At 35.1% G+C, this 23,805-nt stretch overlaps 2 protein-coding genes across 4 annotated transcripts; one reads left to right on the plus strand and one right to left on the minus strand.

Moving 5' to 3' along the window:
- Positions 1 to 6,787: 6,787 nt before the first annotated feature.
- Positions 6,788 to 10,825, plus strand: LOC121252371 (myosin-J heavy chain). The gene is made up of 7 exons (XM_041151965.1): positions 6,788 to 6,925; positions 7,106 to 7,306; positions 7,386 to 7,508; positions 7,618 to 7,655; positions 7,797 to 7,881; positions 8,023 to 10,217; positions 10,417 to 10,825. Exons 1-7 carry the CDS (start codon positions 6,857 to 6,859, stop codon positions 10,661 to 10,663), a joined length of 2,958 nt encoding a protein of 985 aa, XP_041007899.1. The 5' UTR covers positions 6,788 to 6,856; the 3' UTR covers positions 10,664 to 10,825.
- LOC121252370 (protein SHORTAGE IN CHIASMATA 1) lies at positions 7,363 to 23,354 on the minus strand. 3 transcript variants are annotated; one of them, XM_041151964.1, is made up of 11 exons: positions 22,952 to 23,354; positions 22,077 to 22,163; positions 21,901 to 21,987; positions 21,727 to 21,798; positions 18,098 to 20,100; positions 17,180 to 17,411; positions 15,345 to 15,839; positions 13,060 to 14,667; positions 12,792 to 12,951; positions 12,612 to 12,687; positions 7,363 to 7,502 (listed from the first exon to the last, which is right to left on the minus strand). In XM_041151964.1, the coding sequence occupies exons 1-9, from the start codon at positions 23,249 to 23,251 to the stop codon at positions 12,853 to 12,855; spliced, it is 4,983 nt and encodes a 1,660-aa protein (XP_041007898.1). In that variant the 5' UTR covers positions 23,252 to 23,354; the 3' UTR covers positions 7,363 to 7,502; positions 12,612 to 12,687; positions 12,792 to 12,852. The 3 variants fall into 3 exon arrangements, with proteins under 3 accessions (XP_041007898.1, XP_041007896.1, XP_041007897.1); XM_041151962.1 differs by having other exon boundaries at positions 7,375 to 7,512; XM_041151963.1 differs by lacking the exon at positions 7,363 to 7,502 and adding an exon at positions 7,801 to 7,929.
- Between the last annotated feature and the right edge of the window lie 451 nt (positions 23,355 to 23,805).

Raw genomic sequence — 23,805 nt, forward strand, 5'->3', positions numbered from 1 at the left:
AATATAATTTTTATTTTAAGATTTGAAAATTTTGAATTATTTATTATATTTTGTGTGAGAATTTTAAAAAGTTGTAATGATGAGATGAGATGAAATGGTATAAAATGATTTTGGTATCCAATATTATATATATATGTGTGTGTGTGTGTGTTCAAGCTTCCACAAATTGTTTACTACAAATATGAATCCCATTATTTTTGTACTGAAAAATTCTGGGGAGAAGCCACTGTAGTGGGTGCAACCGCTGCATACCCTACGTGACATAAGTCAAATGATGAAAATATCCTATAATATTTATCTCTCAAATTCGAAATTACTGTAGACTGAGAGAGTTGATGAGAAAGAGAGACCGACGATGAGAGAGAGAGAGCATGAGGAATGAGAGAGAGTCGAGGAGAGAGAGAGAGAGTCGATCTGATGAGAGAGAGTCGAGGAGAGAGAGCCCGAGATGAGTGAGAGAGTCGTTCTGATGAGAGAGAGTCGAGGAGAGAGAGAGAGGATGAGAGAGATTTGATGAGAGAGAGAGCGTCAACATGAGAGAGAGTCGAGGAGAGAGAGAGAGGATGAGAGAGAGCGTCAAGATGAGAGAGACGATGGGAGGGATGAGAGAGACGAGAGAAGCCGTCTAGTGAAAAAAAATATACATAGACCAAAAGCATCCACATAGTGAAGGCATTGTGTGCACCCACTATAGTGGATGCTATGTAAGAGACGATGGGAGGGATGAGAGAGACGAGAGAAGCCGTCTAGTGAAAAAAAATATACATAGACCAAAAGCATCCACATAGTGAAGGCATTGTGTGCACCCACTATAATGGATGCTATGTAGCAGCTCTCTTTTGCACTCGGTATTATTTCTGCATTCTGTACATTTGCTGTACAATGTGTACATGCAGATGTCCTTCCTCTGTAAATACTATATATGGCAATACACATTTTGTGTATGTGTTTGTGTATATATATATAAGAGTTGAAAATTTCTAAAACGAATATATGAAAACATTAAAAAAAATAGAAATATTGTTGTCAAAAGATAATATTAAAAAAAATCACAAACTTGAGTTTTGACATAAAAATAAAAAATAAAAATAAAAACTGAAGATATGAGAAATTACTAAAATGAGATTTTTATTTAAAATAAAAAAAAAAAAGAGAGAAAATGGACCCAATGCAAACAAAGAGTAACAGATGGAAACCTAGACAATTACTATAAAACCATCTCTGAAATATCACCAACAAAATCACATAAATTCATGAAATTCAACATGTAAAATATTTAATTAAATAAAATAAAATATAGAGTCAATATTCGAATTAGAACATCTCTTCTAATATCATATAATATCACTATTTATCTTAAAAGATTAAATTGATCAAGAGATAGATTTAATTACTTGTATTATAGTCTTAAAAAAAAAAAAAATCGTTGTACTCACGTTGAAGATGAGACTTGTTGGTAGCTTCCCATGCAAAACCACCTCTAAAATGCAGGGTCCAAACAAACACCAAAACCAAACCAGCAATCCCAGAAATTGAACCACAAACGCGAATGGAAAAGCCTTCACCTCCTCAGATGTTGAAACAAATATCTCCTATACCTTAAAAAGGGCTATCCTCGTATGAACAGTAACATAAATATTTTTTTTTTACACCTTTTATTCCGCATAGCCTATCCTCATATAATAGTATTTTTTTACACTTTTTATTCGGCATAGTCTATTCTCATATAAACAGTAATAAATAGTACTTTTTTAACACTTTTTATTCCACATATACCCTTATGTAATTGACTAAGTAATATGAACAGTAATAAATAATATTTCTTTTTTACACTTTTTATTCTGCCTATCCTCATATGAACAGTAATAAATAATATTTTTTTTATACTTTTTATTCTGCATATACCCCTATGTAACTGACTATTATTACAATTGTGTCCATTTAGATCTTCAGTTTTACAAAAAAGTACAAAAATAGCTTACAAAAATTACAAAAATTGCCATTAAAAATAATTTGTTGTGTAGTATCTTCTAAAAGTTTTGAACTCTTTTAGTGTATTGACAAAAATGACCTGACTTTTTTAGATGGGTTGGCATACGTGCAATATGACATAGTCACATAAACTTATACGTATATATACACTAGCCAGGCACAATTATTTTTGGAAAATATTAGTCTTCCAGCTGGCTCTCTGGATTTTTTTTTTATATTTATATTTATTTGGTAATTAAAGAAATATTTTTTAATGATGTTATCTTTTAAAAAAAAATTAAAAAGGTTAAAAAATACATGTGAAAAAAGGCAAAAAAAAAAAAAAAAAAAACACACATGAAATACCCTAGCAGGAGTCCTCAATAAAGCAACAGTGGCTACAGAGCCACTCTTCTTCTTTTTTTTTTTTTTTTTTTTTTTTTTGAAAAATTACAACAAGTAAATAGTATGTCTTGTTAGGAATAATGTAAACCATATTATCATGTATATATTTATGGATAAGAGTCCATATTAAATTAGAAAAAACTAGCTAGCATATAATTATGTATATCATGTGGTGATGATTAAATCATGCAGCTAGCTAGCTAGCATGCACGTAATTGGTGAGTGAAACCAAATTATTCATTTCGTATTGCATTATTACTTGAGCTCTATTTTATTTACTTTTTTATCATTTCTGCCTTGTAGATCGCCATTTACAGCATCGATCAGTTTATTAATCTGACCTATACTATACAATTCACTAATTTTATTTCCATCCGACCCTTTTATTGAACAAACAAATTTGAATTTATCAACTTTTAGTTACTACATACCGTACGACATTATACGCATGTTGCCATGCATATATTGGGCAATTATATTTGATCGTAACTTCAACATGCATTATTATTATTACTATTATTATTATTTTTGCTTATAAACTTGATAATATTTATGTAACAAATTGTGTTTATAAACTTGGTGATTTTAAATATGGAACTCTCGTGAGCTTGTCAATTGAATGATGATTTTGTATGTTGACCCATTTATATAAATAATGATGTTTTTAATTAGGTGTTGTTCAGAATATACTTTTAAAGAGTTTTTATTTAATTAATGAATTGTTACTATTATATACTTTTGCAAAGAGAGAGAAAGGAAACGTGGGAGAAAATATTAGGTTTGGGATTTTAAATCTCAACCCTTCATCTTGAATCTTCAGATTTAATCTAACGGTAGAAGTTTAAATATTGATTTAAACTAACATAAAATAGATAATTAAAATATAAATATTATATCATACACTTAAAATCAACTTTAATTTATAAAATACTAATTTTTCATCATTAAATAAATGATAAAATTTTACTAAATATTTTTAAGAATAAAATTATCTAATTAATTTGAATTTTTAATATAATTTAAATTTCATAATAAATTATGAACATAAATAAATAATAATTTCACTCTTATGCATTAGATTATTTTAATATTTGAAGTCATACTTTATTTTTTTCTTCAATTATGCAGATGTGGCAAACGTCGTTTAGCCACCGATAGTATGGACTAAACTGCATATTTACCTTTTTATAGATTGTGTACGTACGTGTACAATGTGAAGACTTCCGCGTGTTTTTATTTACGATCTTTCTCCTGCCAAGTTATTTAAGATTATTTGACCTAGATCATATGAAGATGTCTATGTATTCTGGATGAATGCCACGTTACCTACTCTGATTGATGACTTTTGGGGCCCAGCCTGCTTCGTGTCTTTTCCTCTACGTACCAACTACCTCATGTCCCGCCTTTTCTTTCATGAGTCTAATCCATATATGAATTGCAAACAATTATAGGGAGATTTTTTTGTGAATAAGATATTAAGTACAGTATTTTTAATTTATAAAAGAAAATAATATTTTTTTCACAAGAAATAAAAGCATGCATTCAACAAGATTTTGTAAGTTATAGCCCATCATCATATTAATTTCTTGTTGGGCTAGCCCACAATTAAGAATTCAAGGCTCGGCTAGTCACTATTCTGCGGGCTTCAGATATTTACCTAATCCCATTTAGAAACAAACCGCTTCTTTCAAACTGTTTTTTGAGGATGGTTTTTTTTTTCCTTCACAATAACTCTTTAAACGGTAGATATTGCATGAAACAAACTTAAATGAGAAATACTTTAACTGTAAAGAGATCTTATAAAAATAAATTTATAAATTAACATGACTTGATATGATATGTCAAATTATAATATTGTTACTTTTATTGTAAAGTAAATTAAACATAGCATACAAAATCACATTAATTTTTTAATTTACTTTATAAGATCTGTTTATAACTAACATCACCTTTTAGTTTAAATTGCTTATAAAAGGAAATGACAAAGATAAAAGTAAAGATAATTAATAGTTGTTGATCTCTTTGTAAGATAATTAATAGTTTATAAGATTTCTTTGTAACTATAACATCACTTTTTAGTTTAAATTGCTTATAAAAGGAAATGACCAAGATAAAAGTAAAGATAATTAATAGTTCTTGATTAAAGAATCCCCTATTTATTTATAGCTACTTGTGCATGCTGGGTTCTGTTACTTGTTTGCTGGAGTACTGAAATTCGTAAAGTCAAACTAAACCCTGCACTGTCCTGAGTTCGTGATCCTATTTAATACTTCTTTATCTCGAATACAGTAAGTAGTCTAATTATTAGTAACTTAATATAATTTGTTTTTGCACTATTTTATTAGCTAAGTAGTAGCATTTATTTTCCTTTACTTTGAGCATATTAATTTTCTTCTCCCCCGGATGAATCAAATGGTAGTAGCTCTCAGACAAAGCAATAAAAAATAATAATGAAATAGGTTGTACTTTGCCTTCCAAGCACCTAACCAATGTTTATGATGACCAAGATATGGTACCAAAGCATGCAAAAGCACCTAATTAATAATACAAACGTTCATGACCAAAATAATATTGTACCAAAGTCATGTTATTAATCCGGGTGGGGGTCCAATATTGCACACTGCGAGAAAAGGGAAGACAAGTTAAACACATGATTCTAACAAGGTTGTGGTATAAATTACTCCTTTTACTAATTCAGTTGGAAGTTAAGAAGGGTAGGAGTTGACTAGTAGACACAATTTTAAATATAGTACCGTATGGCCGGTATATACCGTACCGACTATTGGTACGGTATAAGTATTATATATATTTTATACCAGTCCAAATACTGATCGTATCGGTCTATATTTTAATATGTACCGACCTCTATTTCGATTCATACCGATTAATATTTTGACTTTTAATTTTTTTTTTTGACTCTCAATTCAGAATATATTATTTATAATTTATATATATATATATATGTATTTATATATAAATTATTATTTTAATATATAATTTATATATATATATTGATTATTTTAAAACGATACATGAAATGATATTAATATCAAAATATATCGTTTTAATGAATGGCCGACGGTATCAAATACGACATTCAAAACATGAGTAGCACTGTTTCCAAACACAGATCAAGAATTAAGGTCAAACACTGAAAGGGCGGCGTGTACAACATATAGCTGGCAAGTGGCAAGCTCACTGGCTACCATACGAAATTTCAGAAAGGAAATACTGATATTTATCGGCCAGAGTCATTTTGAGTCTGACACGATAAATTGCTTTTCTTTTTTGCTTAACAGCTGTATATCCATCCATCCCACAAGATAAATATTGCCCCCAAGAACTCAGAGAGAGAGCACATGTCCCCACGTGTTCCCACTCATTTTAAGTGGTGGTTGCCGTTGATCCCAAATGAGGTACCAAATAATAAATGTAGCAGCTTTATGCATCCTGCTCAGTGAAAAGAGAAAAGTTACCTTTATATATCGTGGTCTGTAGGGAGAGGATATGATATATATGTCCTTTTTAATTATGAGGCATATGTGTTTTGTTGGGCCACCGCTGCCTCATTGATTATTCAAGAGCACATATCAAAGCACTATGGTTTTGGTCCAATAATGTTTTTCCAGTATTGTACCGCAGGCAGCAGGCTCTCTTCAAAGATGGGTGAAGAGAGAAAAGAGCAAACACATAGAAGGCAAAAGCGATAAGAGACCCAAAAAAAAAAAAAAAAAAAAAAAAAAGGAAATAGGTGTCTCAGTCAATTAAAGAAAAAAAATAAAGTATTTTTACTATATTGAAATGTGGATGTTTAATTTAATTAGAATATTCCAAAAAAAAAAAAACGACTTCATGCATATTATATATGTGTGTTCTTTCAGCTTTAAACGTAGAATTTAGAATCATTAATTATTCACGATCTTCTTGTGATCGGAATACACAAATGGAAGAAGCAGCAAACCAAAACCATAAAGGCCGCATTGAAACCCAAACCTAAAAAGATGGCTCCTAATAAGTGAGAATGACACGCTACAGTAGACGGTTCTGAAGTACAGGGTCATCTATGTCATTTAAACCATAAAGCCTCGTGCTTTATGCGAGCCAAAAGTAAACGATGATGTGATTCACTCATGTCTGACTCCCCTTACGAATACTATGTATGGTTTGATTAAAATATTAACGAGAAGCTTCCTCTACTATGTACTGTAACGTTGCCATCATTTCTTTATCTAAATCATCTTCAACTTCTCACTTGCAGACCCTTTACCAGAATCCTTTTAGTGTTTTAAGCTGGAAAATTACAAGGTTTTAACTGTACCACACATCCTTTGTTTGCTTTCAGAATATTCTTGAATTGAGCAGTAGTAGAGGACCAAACTATCTTTCCTGAAATCTAAGTGAGGTGAGTGAGTGAGATTTGGCTGAGATCTGAAATATATATACATACATACATATATATATATATATAAGACAGAAAAACATGTTCAAGTCATGGAGCAAGAAGAAAACGGTCAAAGCTGTATTCAAAATGGAGTTTCAGGCAACTCAGGTATGAATTTGGGGAAGCGAAAGAAAAGAGTGTTTCTTCCCGTTACTATTTTCTAGATGGGCTTTGTTTTAGTTGGGTGTGATTGGTTTGACTTTATCTGTGAAATATACATGGAAATGCATATAGAGTGGATAGTGTGATGGAGCAATTTACCTGGTTTTTGCATCTCCATTTTTTCAGGTGCCAAAGCTGAAAAAATCTACATTGGTGATATCTTTGGTGCCGGAGGATGTTGGAAAGCCAACGGTGAGACTAGAGAGAGCAGCAGTTCAGGATGGAACCTGTTATTGGGAGAATCCTATATATGAGAAAGTGAAATTCATCAAGGATCCCAAAACAGGGAATCTCAACGAGAAGATCTACCATTTCATTGTTTCAACTGTATGGCATTGTCGCCGCTTCTCAGTTTTGATTTTACTTTCAGAGTGGGTTTTCATGGCAAGTTGATGTGTTCTTGCAGGGATCATCGAAATCTGGTTATCTCGGAGAAGCTTCAATTGATTTTACAGATTTTGCCGCAGAAGCCAAGCCGTCCGCTGTTTCTCTGCCCCTCAAGTTTGCCAACTCTGGCGCCGTCCTACATGTAACTTACAAACATACAACAAACACAATAAAAAATTATTAGAACTGCATCTTCATTGGATTCTAGTTTCTTCTGTGATTCCTGATATTTGAAATAATTATTGAGGCAGGTAACAATTCAGAAGATGGAGGAAGCTACTGATCAAAAGTAAGTGGAAGCAAATTAAATAGATAAATAAATAAATGACTAAATTTAGTTTATTCACCATAGCTTGCTTTTTTCTTCTCTTCTTTTGTTCTCTGTTAAAAAAGTCAAATTACATGATTAAGATTTTGAACACAGAGACAGTGAAGAATATAGAGCTCCATCGCTTTCCCATGACAAAGACCTGAAGAACCAACCGGGCAATTGCAGTACGGATGAAAACTTGTACAAAGTAAGGTCTTGGGTCATATACTTGTTAGTATTTTCCTATTTGCTCCTGAATAACAATTTCAATAAGATTAAATGACACAATATCAAAATACTAGAAATATATGGCATCGTTGAAGAGTCATTATAGAATTCTTTGTTGATTGCTGTACAGGATAGGCATCGGAATGGAACCATGTCTCAAATATCTGAACAAAATGGCATCTCCAGAGCATCTACTGGTTCTAGTGCTACATTAGCATCATGCTGGAATACCAGCTCTATACAAAGTACTCAACAAGATCCTGGATTGAGAAGTAATAGCATCCATTACGAACCTACCAGCTTGCGCACACATATCAGACGGAACTCCATGCCTCAGAAGGGAATTCTTGATTCCATAATCACAAAAAATCGTGTGCATCGGAGGTCAAACACTGATTGCTCAATGGATTCAGCTTCATACGGAAGTTTAGTTGACTCAATAAACAGCCCCGAGGACAACCTTCCAGGAGAAAAGTTGCAAGAGGCATCAGATGATTCCCTCAAAAAACTCAAAAATGAAATTGCTGCTCTGATGAGGCAAGCAGAAGTATCGGAAATGGAACTAGAGTCACTTCGGAGACAAATTGTGAAAGAGAGGAAACAAGGAGACACCCTATCGAGAAATGTTTTTAGCCTCAAAGAGGAGAAAGATGCACTCAAAATAGAATGTGAACAACTCAAGTCACAACTTAAACGTATTAACGAGGCAGAAGCTCCAAAAACATTGCAGTCTGAGATTACAGGTGCAAGAGTTCAATTAGAAGCAACGAGGCAAGAGCTTAATTATGAAAAGAATATAAATAAGGATCTTCAGTTACAGCTGCAGAAGACACAAGACTCAAACACGGATTTAATTCATGCAGTAAGAGATCTTGAAGAAATGCTGGAGAGAAAAAATAGGGAAATAACTGATCTTTCCACCTCCAAAATGAATGGGGATAAAAATTCAACACTGGAAGAATTGGCTAAAGAGCATGATAATTCGGAGGAAGTAGATTTGTTGAAGCAGAATATTAGAGACCTGAATGGGGAAATAGAATTCTACAAGAAACACAAGGAAGAGCTAGATATGCATATGAAACAGCTAGTCTTGGACTATGAGCTTTTGAAGCAGGAAAACCATGATATCTCATTGAAGTTGGAGAAGAACCAGGAACAAGAACAAATGACACAAAATGCATATTTAGCGGCTATGGAAACAATAAAAGGACTTGAATCTCAGATAGAGAGATTAGAAGGAAAATTCAAGAAGCAGACTGAGGAATTCTCAGAATCTTTGCTCTCCATAAATGAACTTGAAATCCAGGTTCAGAATTTAGAAACAGAACTGGAGAAGCAGGCAGAGGAATTTGAAGAAAATCTCAATGCCATGACATGTGCCAAAACTGAGCAGGAACAGAGAGCCATCCGAGCAGAGGAGGGCTTGAGGAAGACCAGGTGGAACAATGCTGCTACGGCTGAGCGTCTCCAGGAGGAGTTTAGAAGGCTTTCAGTAGAAATGGCATCTAAGTTTGATGAGCATGAGAAGCAGGCCACAAAAGCACTGACAGAAGCTAAAGAATTGCGTCTGCAGAAAATAAATTTGGAAGAACTGCTCGAAAAAGCCAATGAAGAGCTTGGACTAATCAAACATCAGAATGAAGTGAAACAGCAACAGCTTTTGAACCAAATACATTTAGATGAAAATAAGATAGAGAAGATGTCATTGGAACTAGACCAAAAGTCCATGCAACTCGAATATGCACAAAAGCATGATAGGGAAGACCATGAGGCTTTCTTGATGGATATCCAAATGCTTAGAGCAGAGGTAGAAAGGCTCACAAAAGAAAAGTATAACTTCTCTGAGCAGGTGGACAGGGAACAAATTAAGACATCTGTTGGTGAAAAGGAGATGCTCATGCAAACATGGAACAAAGAAAGGGGTGATTTGGAGAAAAAATTAGGTTCAGCAAAGAAGGAAACAGAAAAAATACATGAAGAGCTTATTGCTATGAGGTCCTTAAAAGATGAGAAGGAAGCGATGAGTAATGATCTACAGTCAGAAGTGGAAGACCTTAACGCCCGGCATAATGAGTTAAAAGATGTCTTGGACAAAGAAGAATTGGAGAAGGAAAACTTAAGGAGGCAAATATTTCAAATTAAAAATCAGCTACAGAAGGAAGAAGAAATGACCGGTAAGGAGAAGAAGCTCATGAACTGCAATGGACAATCTGAAGAAAGAGAAAATGCCCAAGAAAACCCACTGCTTTCTAAAATGGGTGCTACCGAAGACAAGTCATTGCAGAAAGAAGATATTGTAGTACCACATGAAAGGTACAAGCATTGGATTAAGTGAGCTTAGGTTCATATATTTTTAATTCAATTTGCTGCACCGTTACAAGTACCCTGTTATGGATATATTTAGCTTTCAAGCTGTCACGTTTTATTTGCATAGGTGCGCTTGTCATAGGAGACAAAGTTGAGTTACTGATTGTTTTCTTATATATAATTTTTTATTTTATTTTTTTAACAGGAGAGGAGATATCCACTCTGAGAAAGAGGTGAAGGTCTCCACTTTCTATGCTGGGGACAACAACAATTATACCAACTTGTTATCTGAAGTGGCATTGCTGAAGCAAAGGAACAAATATATGGAAAAAGAGCTGAAAGAAATGGAAGAGAGATATTCAGAGATAAGTCTCAAGTTTGCAGAGGTTGAAGGTGAAAGGCAACAACTAGTGATGACTGTACGAAACCTCAAGAATGGAAAGAAGAATTAGCTTTCTATAACATGATGGATATAAGAGCCATGGAGCCTCGCATTAGTGCAGCAGCAAGATATGGTTAAACAATTGAGCACCAAAACCAGGTGTGACCATTACCTTCATTGAACTGTGGTCAAGAAAACAATGTAAAGTTTGTGAAGTAACACTTCCGTATGCGTCTCTTGCTCATCCAGTTAGGGAGTCAGGGACAATACAAGATTACTAGAAAATCAACCAATGGTCCTGATATGCTCAGACAGCAGATCAAGGATCTGCATTCCTGTAGATCTGGTCAAGAAGAATGTATTTTTTTTCAATTATCATCGACACATTTCTTAAATGAAACAGCCTTTACTTACTCATTTATGATATTCATCTGGATAATACAGTTGCAGGAAACACTATCTAATCTCTGGAATTTGCCACTATAAAATGTTTATATTGCTCATAATGACAGTGAAACAAATATTGAAATGGTTTATGATTTCTTTTCTTAAAAAATTATAAGATGACCCAAATTACTGAACTAACTGCTGTCAATGAATTCATACTCGTACTAAACCGTTGGTCTTTGGTCCAAATGGCTTCTCTATCTGCCATAAATAAGGGTTGGAGGGTGAACCAAGAGTTTCAAAAACAGGTATGTGTCTTGGAATACCAATTCAGATTCACGTCATATAACCACTTATAAATATCGATACTAAGTTTGGTTGAGCAGATTTGGATTTCTCATGGAATCCCAATACTGTGAAACTATAAATGCTTTCTCAATATAAAAGTTTTCTATGTCCAGTTAATTCTACATTCTGGGGCTTAAGGAACTATGGGATTCCCGTATTCACTGGCATATGACACTCTAAAATGAAGAATTATACAAAGCTGGGATCTCATTCCATTCTATGAAAACACAGCATGAAAAAGATCTCTTAAATGTTTGTAGCCTTGTCAAAAGTAAAAATATCGACCATGTTCACTACCATTTTGAAGAGCTTCTCAAAAATTAACATCAGCTTCATGTTTTTGATGTATGGTTATTGACAATAAATAGACCATCCGTGTAAAAGGAAAAGGGAAAAAAGAGAAGTGAATTGCATTTATCCATCATTTGTATAAATACAAATTATAGAACCTTTAAAGATAGGAGAATATTGTTACTAATCCCATACAGAGCAGCATTGATTAATTGAACTTATGTATAGGGGGAACATTGCAACTGGCCTCATAGTTTTTTTTAATAAGCAACTGGCCTTATAGTTTAGGGTAGGAACATGGTATTTACCAAATATAATGTGTAGTAACAGAACTACTGGCGCAGATTTTGGAAACTATCATCTAGATAAAATTGTCAACTTTTGTCCTTTATTTCTGCCAGTTTTAAGTAATTTGAGATCCGAAACTAGTTTGACATTTCAGTTGTCTGGATCAGTTTGATATTTTATTATATCATATAAGTTATAATCAAACTTCCTCACATTATAAGTCACTGATTAAAAAAAACCTCTCTCACATTATAAGTCAACTTTCCTCAGGGCGTCCATACCTCCTTATTCGTACTGGTTTCTATCTTTAACACCTCTTTTCTTGATCTTTCCATGTTTTCCAGTGCGCTAGTTCTTGCAAGATTTTAAATCATCGAAATCTTTGTATACCTCCCGCGTATGTGGCTAGTGCCACGTTTTAGGGAAATATATTCAATCAGAATCTAGTGATCAGTTTGAGAAGGAGTTGACTTCTACTAAGTGCCACATAGAAAGACGGCTTTTATGCAAAATCGTTGAAGAATGCCCATTTGAGCGTAAACCAGAATGCATCAGTGAAGTAAGTTCAATACTATTCGCCATATATTCTATTGTAGCATAGTAGGCTATCAGGTGTGATGTTGGAGCTTACCATTAAGAGGCCAACTATAGATGTGCTTCAGACTGTGATGTAACATACTACTAATTGTGATGTTGAAGCTTACTATTGAGACGCCCCTTATTTATATGCTTCGAAACATGTTGCAATGTCTCTGTCTAAAACAGATGCACTCTAGCTGGCTGCAAACAACCAAGTTAAACGTGAGTTATCATACTTCAAATATCATTCTATTATTAGACTGAGAAAAGGCGCCGCTGTTATTGTGCCGGGTTTCAGAACCAACCTGAAGTTTTCTCGTCACAATCTTAAATTAATTGATGTTGCTGAAAAACTTCCTCGCCATTTTATAGTTGATTCCGAAACTTTTTACTCAGACCATGAGTTCCATCGCTCCAGACCAGCTTACTTTGGCTTCCACTTCCATTCATTGCAAAAGATAGCGTCTGAAGTTGGTTGAGTCTTAAAATATTTTAAGATGAATAAAACTGCTGTGAAGTTACATAGAACACAAAGGCAACTGTCTATGAAATGAAAAGGGAGTGTAGACAAACCTTTCGTGCTCTCTTGTCAGAAGGGGTCCATGTGGGAAAAACAGATGATGAAGCTTTTTTATTTTTGGATGAGTTTGATGACTGTACAGATTTCTTCTGCCTCTTTTGTTCAGGTCTAGGCATGCTGCTTCCTTGGTACTTGTAAAATTCAAGAATAGAGGGACTTTTTCTCTTAGAAACTTTTGATATATTCCCTGAATACCCTAAACAAGGAGAAGATGTGTCACATGGAAGGGACTGCTGACGCAATCTGCTTTTTTCCCTGATTCTGTTAAGAAATTCTATCGTCCAGGGTGAATTCTGTTGCGGATGAGTTGAACTGAGGGCATTTGAGAGCGGTGTTGCCCCATAAGATGATATCTTGTTCTCTTCGAATGCTAACCCCATTGAATCTGCTACAGTTCTCTCTGTTGAGCCCTCTTCTAAGAGCACTTGGTAATCATTGGCTACTTCTGGGAAATCTTGCCTCTGAACTTTTTTAAAACTCCAGATATCTGAATTTGAGTTAATCTCAGCAGCCACTGAGCAAGGTGGGTGACTGCTTTTACCAAATGACAATTTTCTAGCAGTTTTAGACTTTCTTGTCAAGTAATTATCCCTCTCAGGCACAGAAAGTGAGAATTTCATGGAACTACCAATAGAGGAAAAATCCTGACCTGATACTGGACTATCAGTAAGATCAATAACTTCACCTATAATGTCCCCACTCTGATTCTCAGATTTCCTCATGCCATGCCAATCCAAATTGTTCATCATAGCAGTATCTGATACCTGATTATGACCGGGCATTATATCACTAAAAGAGAAATAGGGCCTTTTTATTTCATTTGACATCTGCGGACTCTTAGAGAACTGAGAATCCCATGGATTGGGTAAACTGGAGGGATTTGTCAACATATCCATATCCAATCCCTGTTTTTGACCAAAAAGCCCATTCGGAAGTGTACTAGGTTTTCTGAACCGATCAAATATCTTAGGATCTTTTGACATCCACATATTATTTGGCTTGGACAATGGAGAAGGATCCAAGGCGTCATCAGGGAATTTGTATAATGTCTCGAAATTCACTAATGCATCCATATGTAAGTCAATTTTGTGAGGGCTACCGCTGTATTTTCGTCTTCTTCCAGAACCAATATTAAAATGACACTTTTCTGAGTCAGGGCCAGAAGATACTGAGGAGCAGTCTGTCATTATTGACTTAGAATCCTCCCGCTCACCGTATTTGCACAAAGCACTAAACAATCTGACACTCTCTTCAGAAACATTATATTTTTGGATTGCACGGGTCCTGAATTCAGGTGACCATTCAAGAAATTCAATGAGAACGCCTCCTGAAGACAATATAGCATGAGCCATCAAAGGATTAATGGAAGGAAATTTCGTGAGAAATGACTCTGCAAGAGTTTCTGACTCAGGCATTTTAGGATATAGGCCCTTAGTCAACTTAGTGGCATAACTGATGCAGCTCAATATAATTTCATCAGTCATCTCAGATGAATAGGAGCAAAAGATCTGTAAATCAATTCCCAGGCTCGCTGCTGCAGCATAGAGTCCATCTGATGATTCCATTATGGTGGAAAGGAAGCTGATTTCTCCCTCGAAGACCTGAGAAACAAAAAACACTTTTTTTAGCAAGTAAGAATAAATTTCATCTTGTAACTAGCTATTCTAGATTATTCTACCTCACTGTTAAAATATGAACTAAATATCCAATTTAATTAATAAAATGTAGGAGTCATAATGGAATGCTGATGGTAGGCTAAACACCCCCCCCCCCCCCCCCCCCCCCCCCCCCCCCCCCCCCCCCCCCCCCAAAACAAAAGAAAATATATCAGCAATTTTTTCCTGGTGGTAGCATATGAATGAGGTCAGATTTACCATTCTTATTCAAAGTATTCCAAAATCCTCAAAAGAAAAAAAGTCTAAAAGAAGACACATGTATGTTTTTGAGTATTATTTTGCCTCTCGAGTCAAGGGCCTAAAAGAGTTAATATGAGTAGGGTACTGCTCAAGCTTTGCTCATCATCTTAGGAGCATCGAGTGAACAATCAAGTAAAGCCAAATAATAGGTTGCTCCAGATCAGCTTGTATTTTCTAGAACCTGAACAAAAGGCTCCTCAAATAACCCTCACCAAGATCATGTCAACTGAAGATCGAGTTGCTCAGTTTTGTATTGCAGCCCTACTGGAGAATGCATTATTTTTTCCATGGAACCGTTTGAAAAATGAAAGATCAGATATAGCTAGCGCCCTAAAGGTAAGCCATATAGATACAGAAATTACCAGAAAGCAGCCACTGAAAGTAAAACTCAGCAATGTTAAAACATTTGATGCAACATTCTCAATGCACAAAGGTAAGCAAGAAGAAGCCTCATCTAATGCAGCTGCTTTCTTTCCAATGTTTCTGCAATCATACCACACTAGGCAAATAGCAGAACTGATTATAACATCCACAGGCAAATCTGAATCTCGTTCCACAACTTGTGCTCCTTCTTTCTCCATTGCAAGAATTCTTTGGTAGGTACTTCTTCTAGATACTATCATTTGCTTATCAAAAATTTGAGTGTTCACAATAATGATTCTTTCAGGGGAAGGTACCATGATTTGTGAAACATTCTCTGATTCCATAGCAAATGGCACAGTGGGAACTGGCAGAGGCATACAGCAAGCTTCTGCTTCATCTGCAGCTCCCAAGGGTCCCATAGTGAACTTGCCTTCAATGGGCAAAAAGTTTATCAGTTTCTCTAGCTTTTGGATGTTCATATTCTCGCTCTTTTCCTAGGATACAACAAGTGTTAGCATAGTTGTCTAGAGATTTAAATAAGCCCACAAACTAATAAGTCAACAACATGAACCGAGAACTGGCATTACCCTTAGAATGAGATGATTAATTGCAATAAAAGGATAGAACATCAATCTAGTAGATTGGTATCATGAACTTCTAACCCATTATTGAAAGTAGTCTCAAATTTGATGTTATCTAATGCTCATGCGACAAACCATATTGTTGTTTGTTTTTTTAAGCTTGAAAATAATATCAGATCAAACTGTGATGCCACTGATTTTTACCTAGTCAATTTGCCTTGTTAAAGGGAGAAAATGACTGACGCTTGTTGGCAATAAGAAAGTATCAGTATTATGTTCCAATTTACCACCAGCACATTTTCTAGCTTTTATTGATCTCATTAGATTACAGGTTGCAAGTATTTTATTCTCTGCGGCAACTTCATGCCATGTTTTGAATAGGATTAAATGTTACTTTACAGAATGGAATAGTCAACCTAAAAAATGGGAACTAGGTAAAATGGTTAATCTACACACAAGTGCACATCATAAAAGGAGAAATATTTGGACAAGCAATATGCTTGTCTCCCTTCCCAGAACACTGTTGTGGCAGGACCAACATTGAGTGATGGCCTTTTTTCTAATTGCTACTTATTTTCCAGATAACTTGCTACCACATCAAGGTACAGATAACTTGCTACCGAATCAAGGTAAAGCCTGAACAGACTAAAGCCCTACGTCAATTAATGGATCTAACCCCATGTCTGCCTGATGAAAATTTTAATTATTAAAATTTTTTATCTCTTCCACAATATTATTGCAAGGTAACATCCATACCAGACAGTTCCAGTGTCATATTCAATTTCCATTTCATTCTGCTCATGACGAATATCAAATTGAATAGCACATATCAAACTTTAACTTAAAACAAAAAATATATATATATATATATATATCGGGATTTTGTCAAAATTGGTAGATGCTACCAAGTTAATTAGATAGAGCCTCCATCACCTACAAAGTGATAACTTTCAAATTCAGGATATTGAAGTTAGAAAGCTTTTGGTTGAAAGAAATCAGGTACACTTTTGTATTTCATAGACGTGCAAGTCAAAGCCGACATATTCTTAACATGTAACAATCTATATTTATCTTCTAATATTTCACTTTACTCAAAAACTGTGCAACATAAATATGAACAAATATGAATAAGAACTAATTTATGCCCACTGACATGTGACCGGTGATTAGCAAAGATATGCATGTAATTTGACGAATAGAAATAGGAATAGACAAATAAGAAATATGTTTTTAAGTATGTGGGGGAGATTTACCATTGTCATGTAGGGCAGAGTTAACATTGTCATTTCTGTGATCCGGGGCATATCAACACCTTCACAGAGTGCTTTGGAAGCACTAGATTTATCCAGTTCCACTTTCAAGAAGTGAAGTCGAGGAAACCCTACCAACTTTGGGGAAAGATAGTTTATTCTAGATGAGCCATACGAACCACCATATTCCAAGATGATGCCGAATTTGTTGAAGGGAAACGATGCAGAAACACGCCTTGAGGAAAGATAAGCAATTATTATTTAAAGCTTCTGAACTCCTCAACAATAAGTACAGTTTGCAACAGGAATTTCAGGTATATGGAGGAGTTCTACAAACATGATCAATCTATATAGATTTAAAAATAATAATAATAATAAATAAGTAAATAAATAAATAGATATTCTAGAAACACAAATTTCTGAACTATCATAAAAACAGATAACTATGAAAACAACATGCAGGAATGGCTTGATTCCAAGTCCAATACCAGTATATATTTTAATTCAGAGGGAAAATGAGAGAAATTCTTCATGCTATGGAAATAAACCATAACAAGGATAAATTAGACGTGAGTTCAACATAGCAAGGATTAGAAAGGCATTGATCAGAGACTTTTTTCATGCAGGAAGCATTTTACAAGCTAAACATGATTAAAAACCTTTTTCACAGGAAAGACGAAAGAAGCTAGATATATCAGAAACTTTGAGTAATATAACGACAACCGTGATACTGTTCAGAACGGAAAAGAATCATTTACTGCCATAACTAAAGGCAAATGCAGAGCTCTACAAACTACCAATGGGGTCATATCTTATTATATCTTGCAAGACTACCATGATATACAACGATATTGAAGCCACATTTCCCACAAATGGGATTCTGTGGATAATGGATAACCACATTATGAGACTAGAACTTACTCATGGGATACCAATAGGCAATCTGCAACCAGCAAGGCATCCATTTTAGTATTGATGAAGTCTTCATCATTTTTAAGTAGATCTGATTGGTTTGCATGTGCATAATAATTCTCAAACTCACTAAATGATAATCCCACTGACATCAACAAACTCCTCAATGACCACCAGAAAATTTCTTCAGCCACAATCAACACTTTCAAATTACCCTGGGTGGTGCTTGAATGCAAAATCTCCTGGATCAATGTCAGGGACGGATGTGAGCTAGTTATTTCTCTCTCAACTTTCCTTCCTGCATCTTCAATCAAGGGCCAGAGGTTGCCTAGTCTCGATCTCAAGAATCCCAAACTTTGACATAACTTGTCAACGTATTGATGAGCTGGATGGATTCCATAGAAACACACATACCAAGCCATCTGTTTAAGTGCACATAAGGTAAAAAATACCTTAATATTTTCATCTCTGTGAGAGGTGGTTCCTTGTGCATTTATTTTCTTAATGCAGTCCATCAATTTTTGTTTTGGAAGGCTGAGCAATTTAAAATTTTCTTCAGCTAGAAATGGGATATATGTCTTTATCATCTCTCTTTCATTCTGCAAGATGGCTAGATAGCTCTTTTCAAAGTTGTCTACAATGGCCACAATAATATCAGACAGCTTAACTTTATATGACACAACATCACAATGATGCAATTGTACTCCAGTGGATGCACATGCTGCACTTGAGTTACTGGATGGAACCTCAGAAAATGCAGCATCAGCAACAACTGCCTTAATAGCAGAGTCACTATATTCCCCAGCACTAGCTTTCCGAGGATTCAAGAAAAAATCAAGATCATTGAATTGTGACATAGACTTGAATAACAAAAAAGCTCTCTCAGCATCTTTTTCGGCTAATTGTTCACCATTTCCAGGATTCAGACATTCATCATCCAGCAATTTTTTTGAAACACCTCCCACATCATGAGCAGTTGACACAGATATGCCATGATGAAGCAAGTTTAACGATTCCTTCTTTTCTTCTGTCTTTGGCCTATTCAAAACATTATCTGAGAAAACAATTTCAAATAACAACTTCCCATCATCAAAAGACCCCAAATCAAAATCAAAGGTAGGTGAATCTACATCCTCCAACATACTATGATAGGAAGAATAAATTCTAGAGTTGCATTTATCTTCCTCCAAAAGATGCCAATCCAAGTATATCTCATCAGATGCAGATCGAGGCAGTTGTTCTAAGCCAGCTAGTTTATCCTCAATAATGGAGCACAGTGACCTTGTCTTTTCATCATCAGAGAAAAGAGGTACAGGCAATGATTTGAATGTGTTATCAACCAAAGCTAGCTCATAACTAACAATCAATTCATTGAAATTTTTAAAGTTCATGTCTTCCGTGAACAACCAATCACACGTTTCTGGTTCATATGCCGTCTGTCTGTTAAAGACAGCCCCGAAAAGTTGAGATGAGTCCACATCAAGAAACTGAAATTCTTGAAAAATTACAGGACTCACTGCCAATAAACAGTCAAGTTGTGATTTCCCTTTACATGAGGGGTTTCCTTGAATCTGTGAATGTTCCACCATGCTTATGAAGTCCATTTCAGGGAGATTTTCCATGGATGCCAACTCATGATCAGGGCAATCCTTTGATAAACAATGAGCTGGAAGAAACTGCGATATATCATATGCCCTAGACCCAAAAAGTTCCTCAACATTGTTGACCATGTTATCTTTCTGAAGCCAACTTAGGTGTTCAGTGTTTTCAAGAAGTGAAAGAAGTTCTTCCTCTATAGACAAGCACGTCAAAGTTCCCAAACTTGTCTCATCAACTTCTAGAGAAGGAAAAAGGCTTTGATGAAAGCATATTTGATCCTGAACAGAACCATCATCTTCCAAGACATAAGCCTTTTGCTCCATGGTGTATTTTGACGTAACATCTTCAACTGAATAAATCAGTCCTTGAACTTCACAAGGGTCCTGCATTCTTAACTCTTGCCTAAGCATTTCCTGCAAGAAATACCAAGCCCAGAAACAGATCAAGCCGTGATTTATGCTTCTGTGAATCCTAAACAAATGCAAAACAACAAGAACACATAAATGATGCTTGGATACTGTTAGATCCCATGCAAAAAGTCTTCCTATAAAATATGCTAATGTTGTGAGGCAGCAATAATGAACAAGTTAACATAAAAATTAACTACAACAAAGTATCTATGGAAATACTTTCAAAGGGAAATTTTATTGAGCACCCACCAACTGCTACCCTTTTATCAATTGCACTCCAAACCATCAAAACTAATAACTTGGTACCCAAAACTACTGCTTTCCTTCAATTTTCATCTTATTGTCCATCTGACAGATTAATTGTGATGAAACCCTAGATTTAGAGTGAATTATCTAAAATATCTCATTATTTAAAATTTCTTAAATACCTTCATTTAAAATTAAAAATATATAATAAAAAAAATGCTGGCCACCCACGAGGTGTCTCTACCACACCTTGAGTGACCCAGATTGGGCCGCTCAAGATCTGGCCAGTACCAAGGTGGCCCTGGCCAGCCACTCCTTAATGGGTTGATTGGATGGAGTTGCAAATTGAAAGAAATTGTAGTTTAGAGTACCAAATTGTTGGTTTTGCTAATTATGGAGTGAAATTTGAAAAATGATGGCAGTTTGAGGGTGCACAATAAAATATATCCTATTTTCAATGAATAAATTAGCTCTATTATTCCACTTTCTTTAGACCAACCAATGATCAAGTTTCACGAGATTCCTGTTGCCACAAAGCCTAAACCTACAAGCACATGCACACAGGAACAGTAAGGAAACTGAAAAATGCTAAGCATGAGTACTTAATCCTATTCAAGCCTTAAAACCAGTTTTATCCTTTGTTGCAAATCAATGATTGAAATAAAATAGACAGCAAGAATGATCAATCACAAATGATGCTAACACCAGGTATAATGACTCCTAATCTGTAACCTAGAGCCTGCAATGTTCATGCTAAAGGATCTCAGTTAATTCACCCATCAAATCACCCATCAAATATAGGATCTCAGTTAATTCACCCATCAAATATAGGAAGCCAAACTAATAGATTTTTTTTATACAAGTGGGAATCCAAACTAAAAGTTTATTTCAAGGTAAATAACTTTCATTTGGCTTTATTTTTGGGAAAGATAGATAATACCAATACAAGGAGACATACAGGTAAAAGTAGTCAGGAAATAGATATATAGAAAGAAAAAGAGAAACAAAAGAGGAGGGCTACTCAATAATGTCTCTTTCAGACAATTTGAAACCAAACAGCAACTACCCACGCATGCACACAAACTACACTTTTACTGCAAAAGAAGACCTGAACCGGTTTGCACACTGAAAAAAAGAAGGAAAAAGAACAACTTAAATCAACCTATTTGATATGGTAACTTTTAGTACCTTACTCCTATAGCCACTACAGCTTCAAAAGGAAAACAAGTACAGAATTAGAGGCATTATTCATCCAAAGTATTGGAATTTTACTGACAAATTATCCAACATGGTGAATCAGCTACAAACAGTCTGAGGCGAAGCAAATTATAAGGAAAAAATTATAACAAAGACTACAAGTTTCAGGGTTGTTAACATAAATACCAGACAATTTTCAATTTCTGGATCTCCAGACAGAATTTGTACATCCTCTTCCTCAAAAAAACAGACATTTTCCTGCAATGTACAGACACAATTAGGATGCCAGGAGCATATCCCAATAAGTTTAAAAAATATGTAGAAACCAAATAATCAATATTCTTGTGGATATTTTATTACCAACAATGCATCCAGCTCTGGTGTTTCAAATTGGATAACATCATATCTGCTTGCATCCTTATCATCAACAGCAATTCCATTAGCCTTCTGCAGTAATGAGTCATACTTAACGAAAAACCCCTAGAAAGACCAAAAAGGAGTATGACATGAAACCAGCAACAGATTCATTGTCTCACTTTTGCCAATACACTCTCTAGAGTTTCGTATCCAAAAGTTGTTTGGCCATCCACTTCCCTCTTTTTGGAGAAAATACCGTTTTCTTGCTGCAACTCAACACAAACTATATAAATAAAAAGGAACCCCGATGAGCTTAAAGCAACAGGTATTTCAAAAAGATTTTGATCAAAATTCTACGAATGTATGTTCAGATTTAAAATCTTTTGCTCCCACGGGTTGTCGTCAAAGCAAGAACTACCCCCGGGGAGAGAGAGAGAGAGCACTTAAGCTTCAATAGAAGTTTTAAGAAGAAAAACGAGTTGAAGAAGAATCATTTTCTTTCCTCCTTTTGATTTTTTAGAGAGAGAAAAAGAGTGAGAGGAGCAAAAAATCCAACAGACAAAATTAAGTCTGACTCCAACATCTTTGGTGTCGCCAGTTTGACATATACCGGAGCGAAATAGCTCCGTGCAACCGGTTCACCTAATCAAAGTCAATGTTTTAGCTTCAAACACAAATGAATTTTCTTATCCAACAAAGCAGATCTTCACATTCAAAAACGGTTTTTTGAAAAATTTAAATCAAGAAATAGCGGACTGCAACCAAATTAAATTAGATCAGATTTACTGATTCGGCCCTAGAAGACATAATTTAGAGTTTCCAGCCAAATTCCACAGCAGAATTAAACGATTGAGAAAAACTCCACAATAAACAAAATAAAACTTAAAAAACACTTCTAGAATCAAATTGAGCTAAACAAAGCTTAAGCTTACTTTTATTTTCAATAACCAAATCCTGAAAACTTCACATAAAAAAGTCTAGAAAAATCTTCAGTGCACACGATTGGACAGCAGAATCTGCCGACAATCACATATAGTAATCTGGCCGTTTTTACCTGCACAAGCCAATTCTCGTCGAAGAAGGCTTTTCCACTCCAAGACGGAACACTGACGTCAAAGTTTCCGAGATCGGAATCGTCGATAATTTGAGGAAGAACGGCGGAGGAGAAGTTAGAGAGAGCGGAGTCGATGGGAAAATGGTGGATTCGGAGTGAGAAGTCGATGGGCGAGAGGAAGGGGATGAGATCAGGGAGGGTGGAGAGAGTGGGAGGAGGGAGGTGAGGGACTGGGAGGCGGAGGAAGGTCGGGGGTTCTAGGTTTTCGCTCGGAGAGAAGTAGTCGACGTTGAGGTGCATTTCACTTTGAGAGAGAGAGAGAGCAAAATGCAACGGACTTCTTTGGGAATAGAATTGAATTGAATTTTGGCGGTCTAAAGGAAGGGGATAGGTATTTATAGTGGGAGGGACCGTAAAGGTCTCTCTCGCTGAGTTGCGTTGTGGGCGTGCATTACCCGCCTCCATTTGCAACGTGCAGAAACAATTGTATATAGTTTGATGGGAAAGTGTAAATTTTCTAAAAAATAAAGAAATAAATTTTGAAAAAAAAAATCACACTTTATTATCTCAAATTACATTTATTTATTTTAAGATAATATTAGAGAGAAGTCACTGTAGCAATGCACACTTTGCACTCACTACATAGCTGTTTTTAATTCTTTACTTTTTTATTTTAGACTTGAGAGATGTGTGGTCTAGATGATGCCACATCATGTGTGCAAAATGGTTACTCCCAACCGTGGCTTCTATCTATATTTATTCTTATGTTTTCAGAGATGAGATGAGATGAGATTAAAGTTAAAAAGTTGAATAAAATATTGTTAGAATATATTTTTTAATATTATTTTTGTTTT

Source organism: Juglans microcarpa x Juglans regia, chromosome 2S (assembly GCF_004785595.1).
Source record: "Juglans microcarpa x Juglans regia isolate MS1-56 chromosome 2S, Jm3101_v1.0, whole genome shotgun sequence".
Lineage (NCBI taxonomy): Eukaryota > Viridiplantae > Streptophyta > Magnoliopsida > Fagales > Juglandaceae > Juglans > Juglans microcarpa x Juglans regia.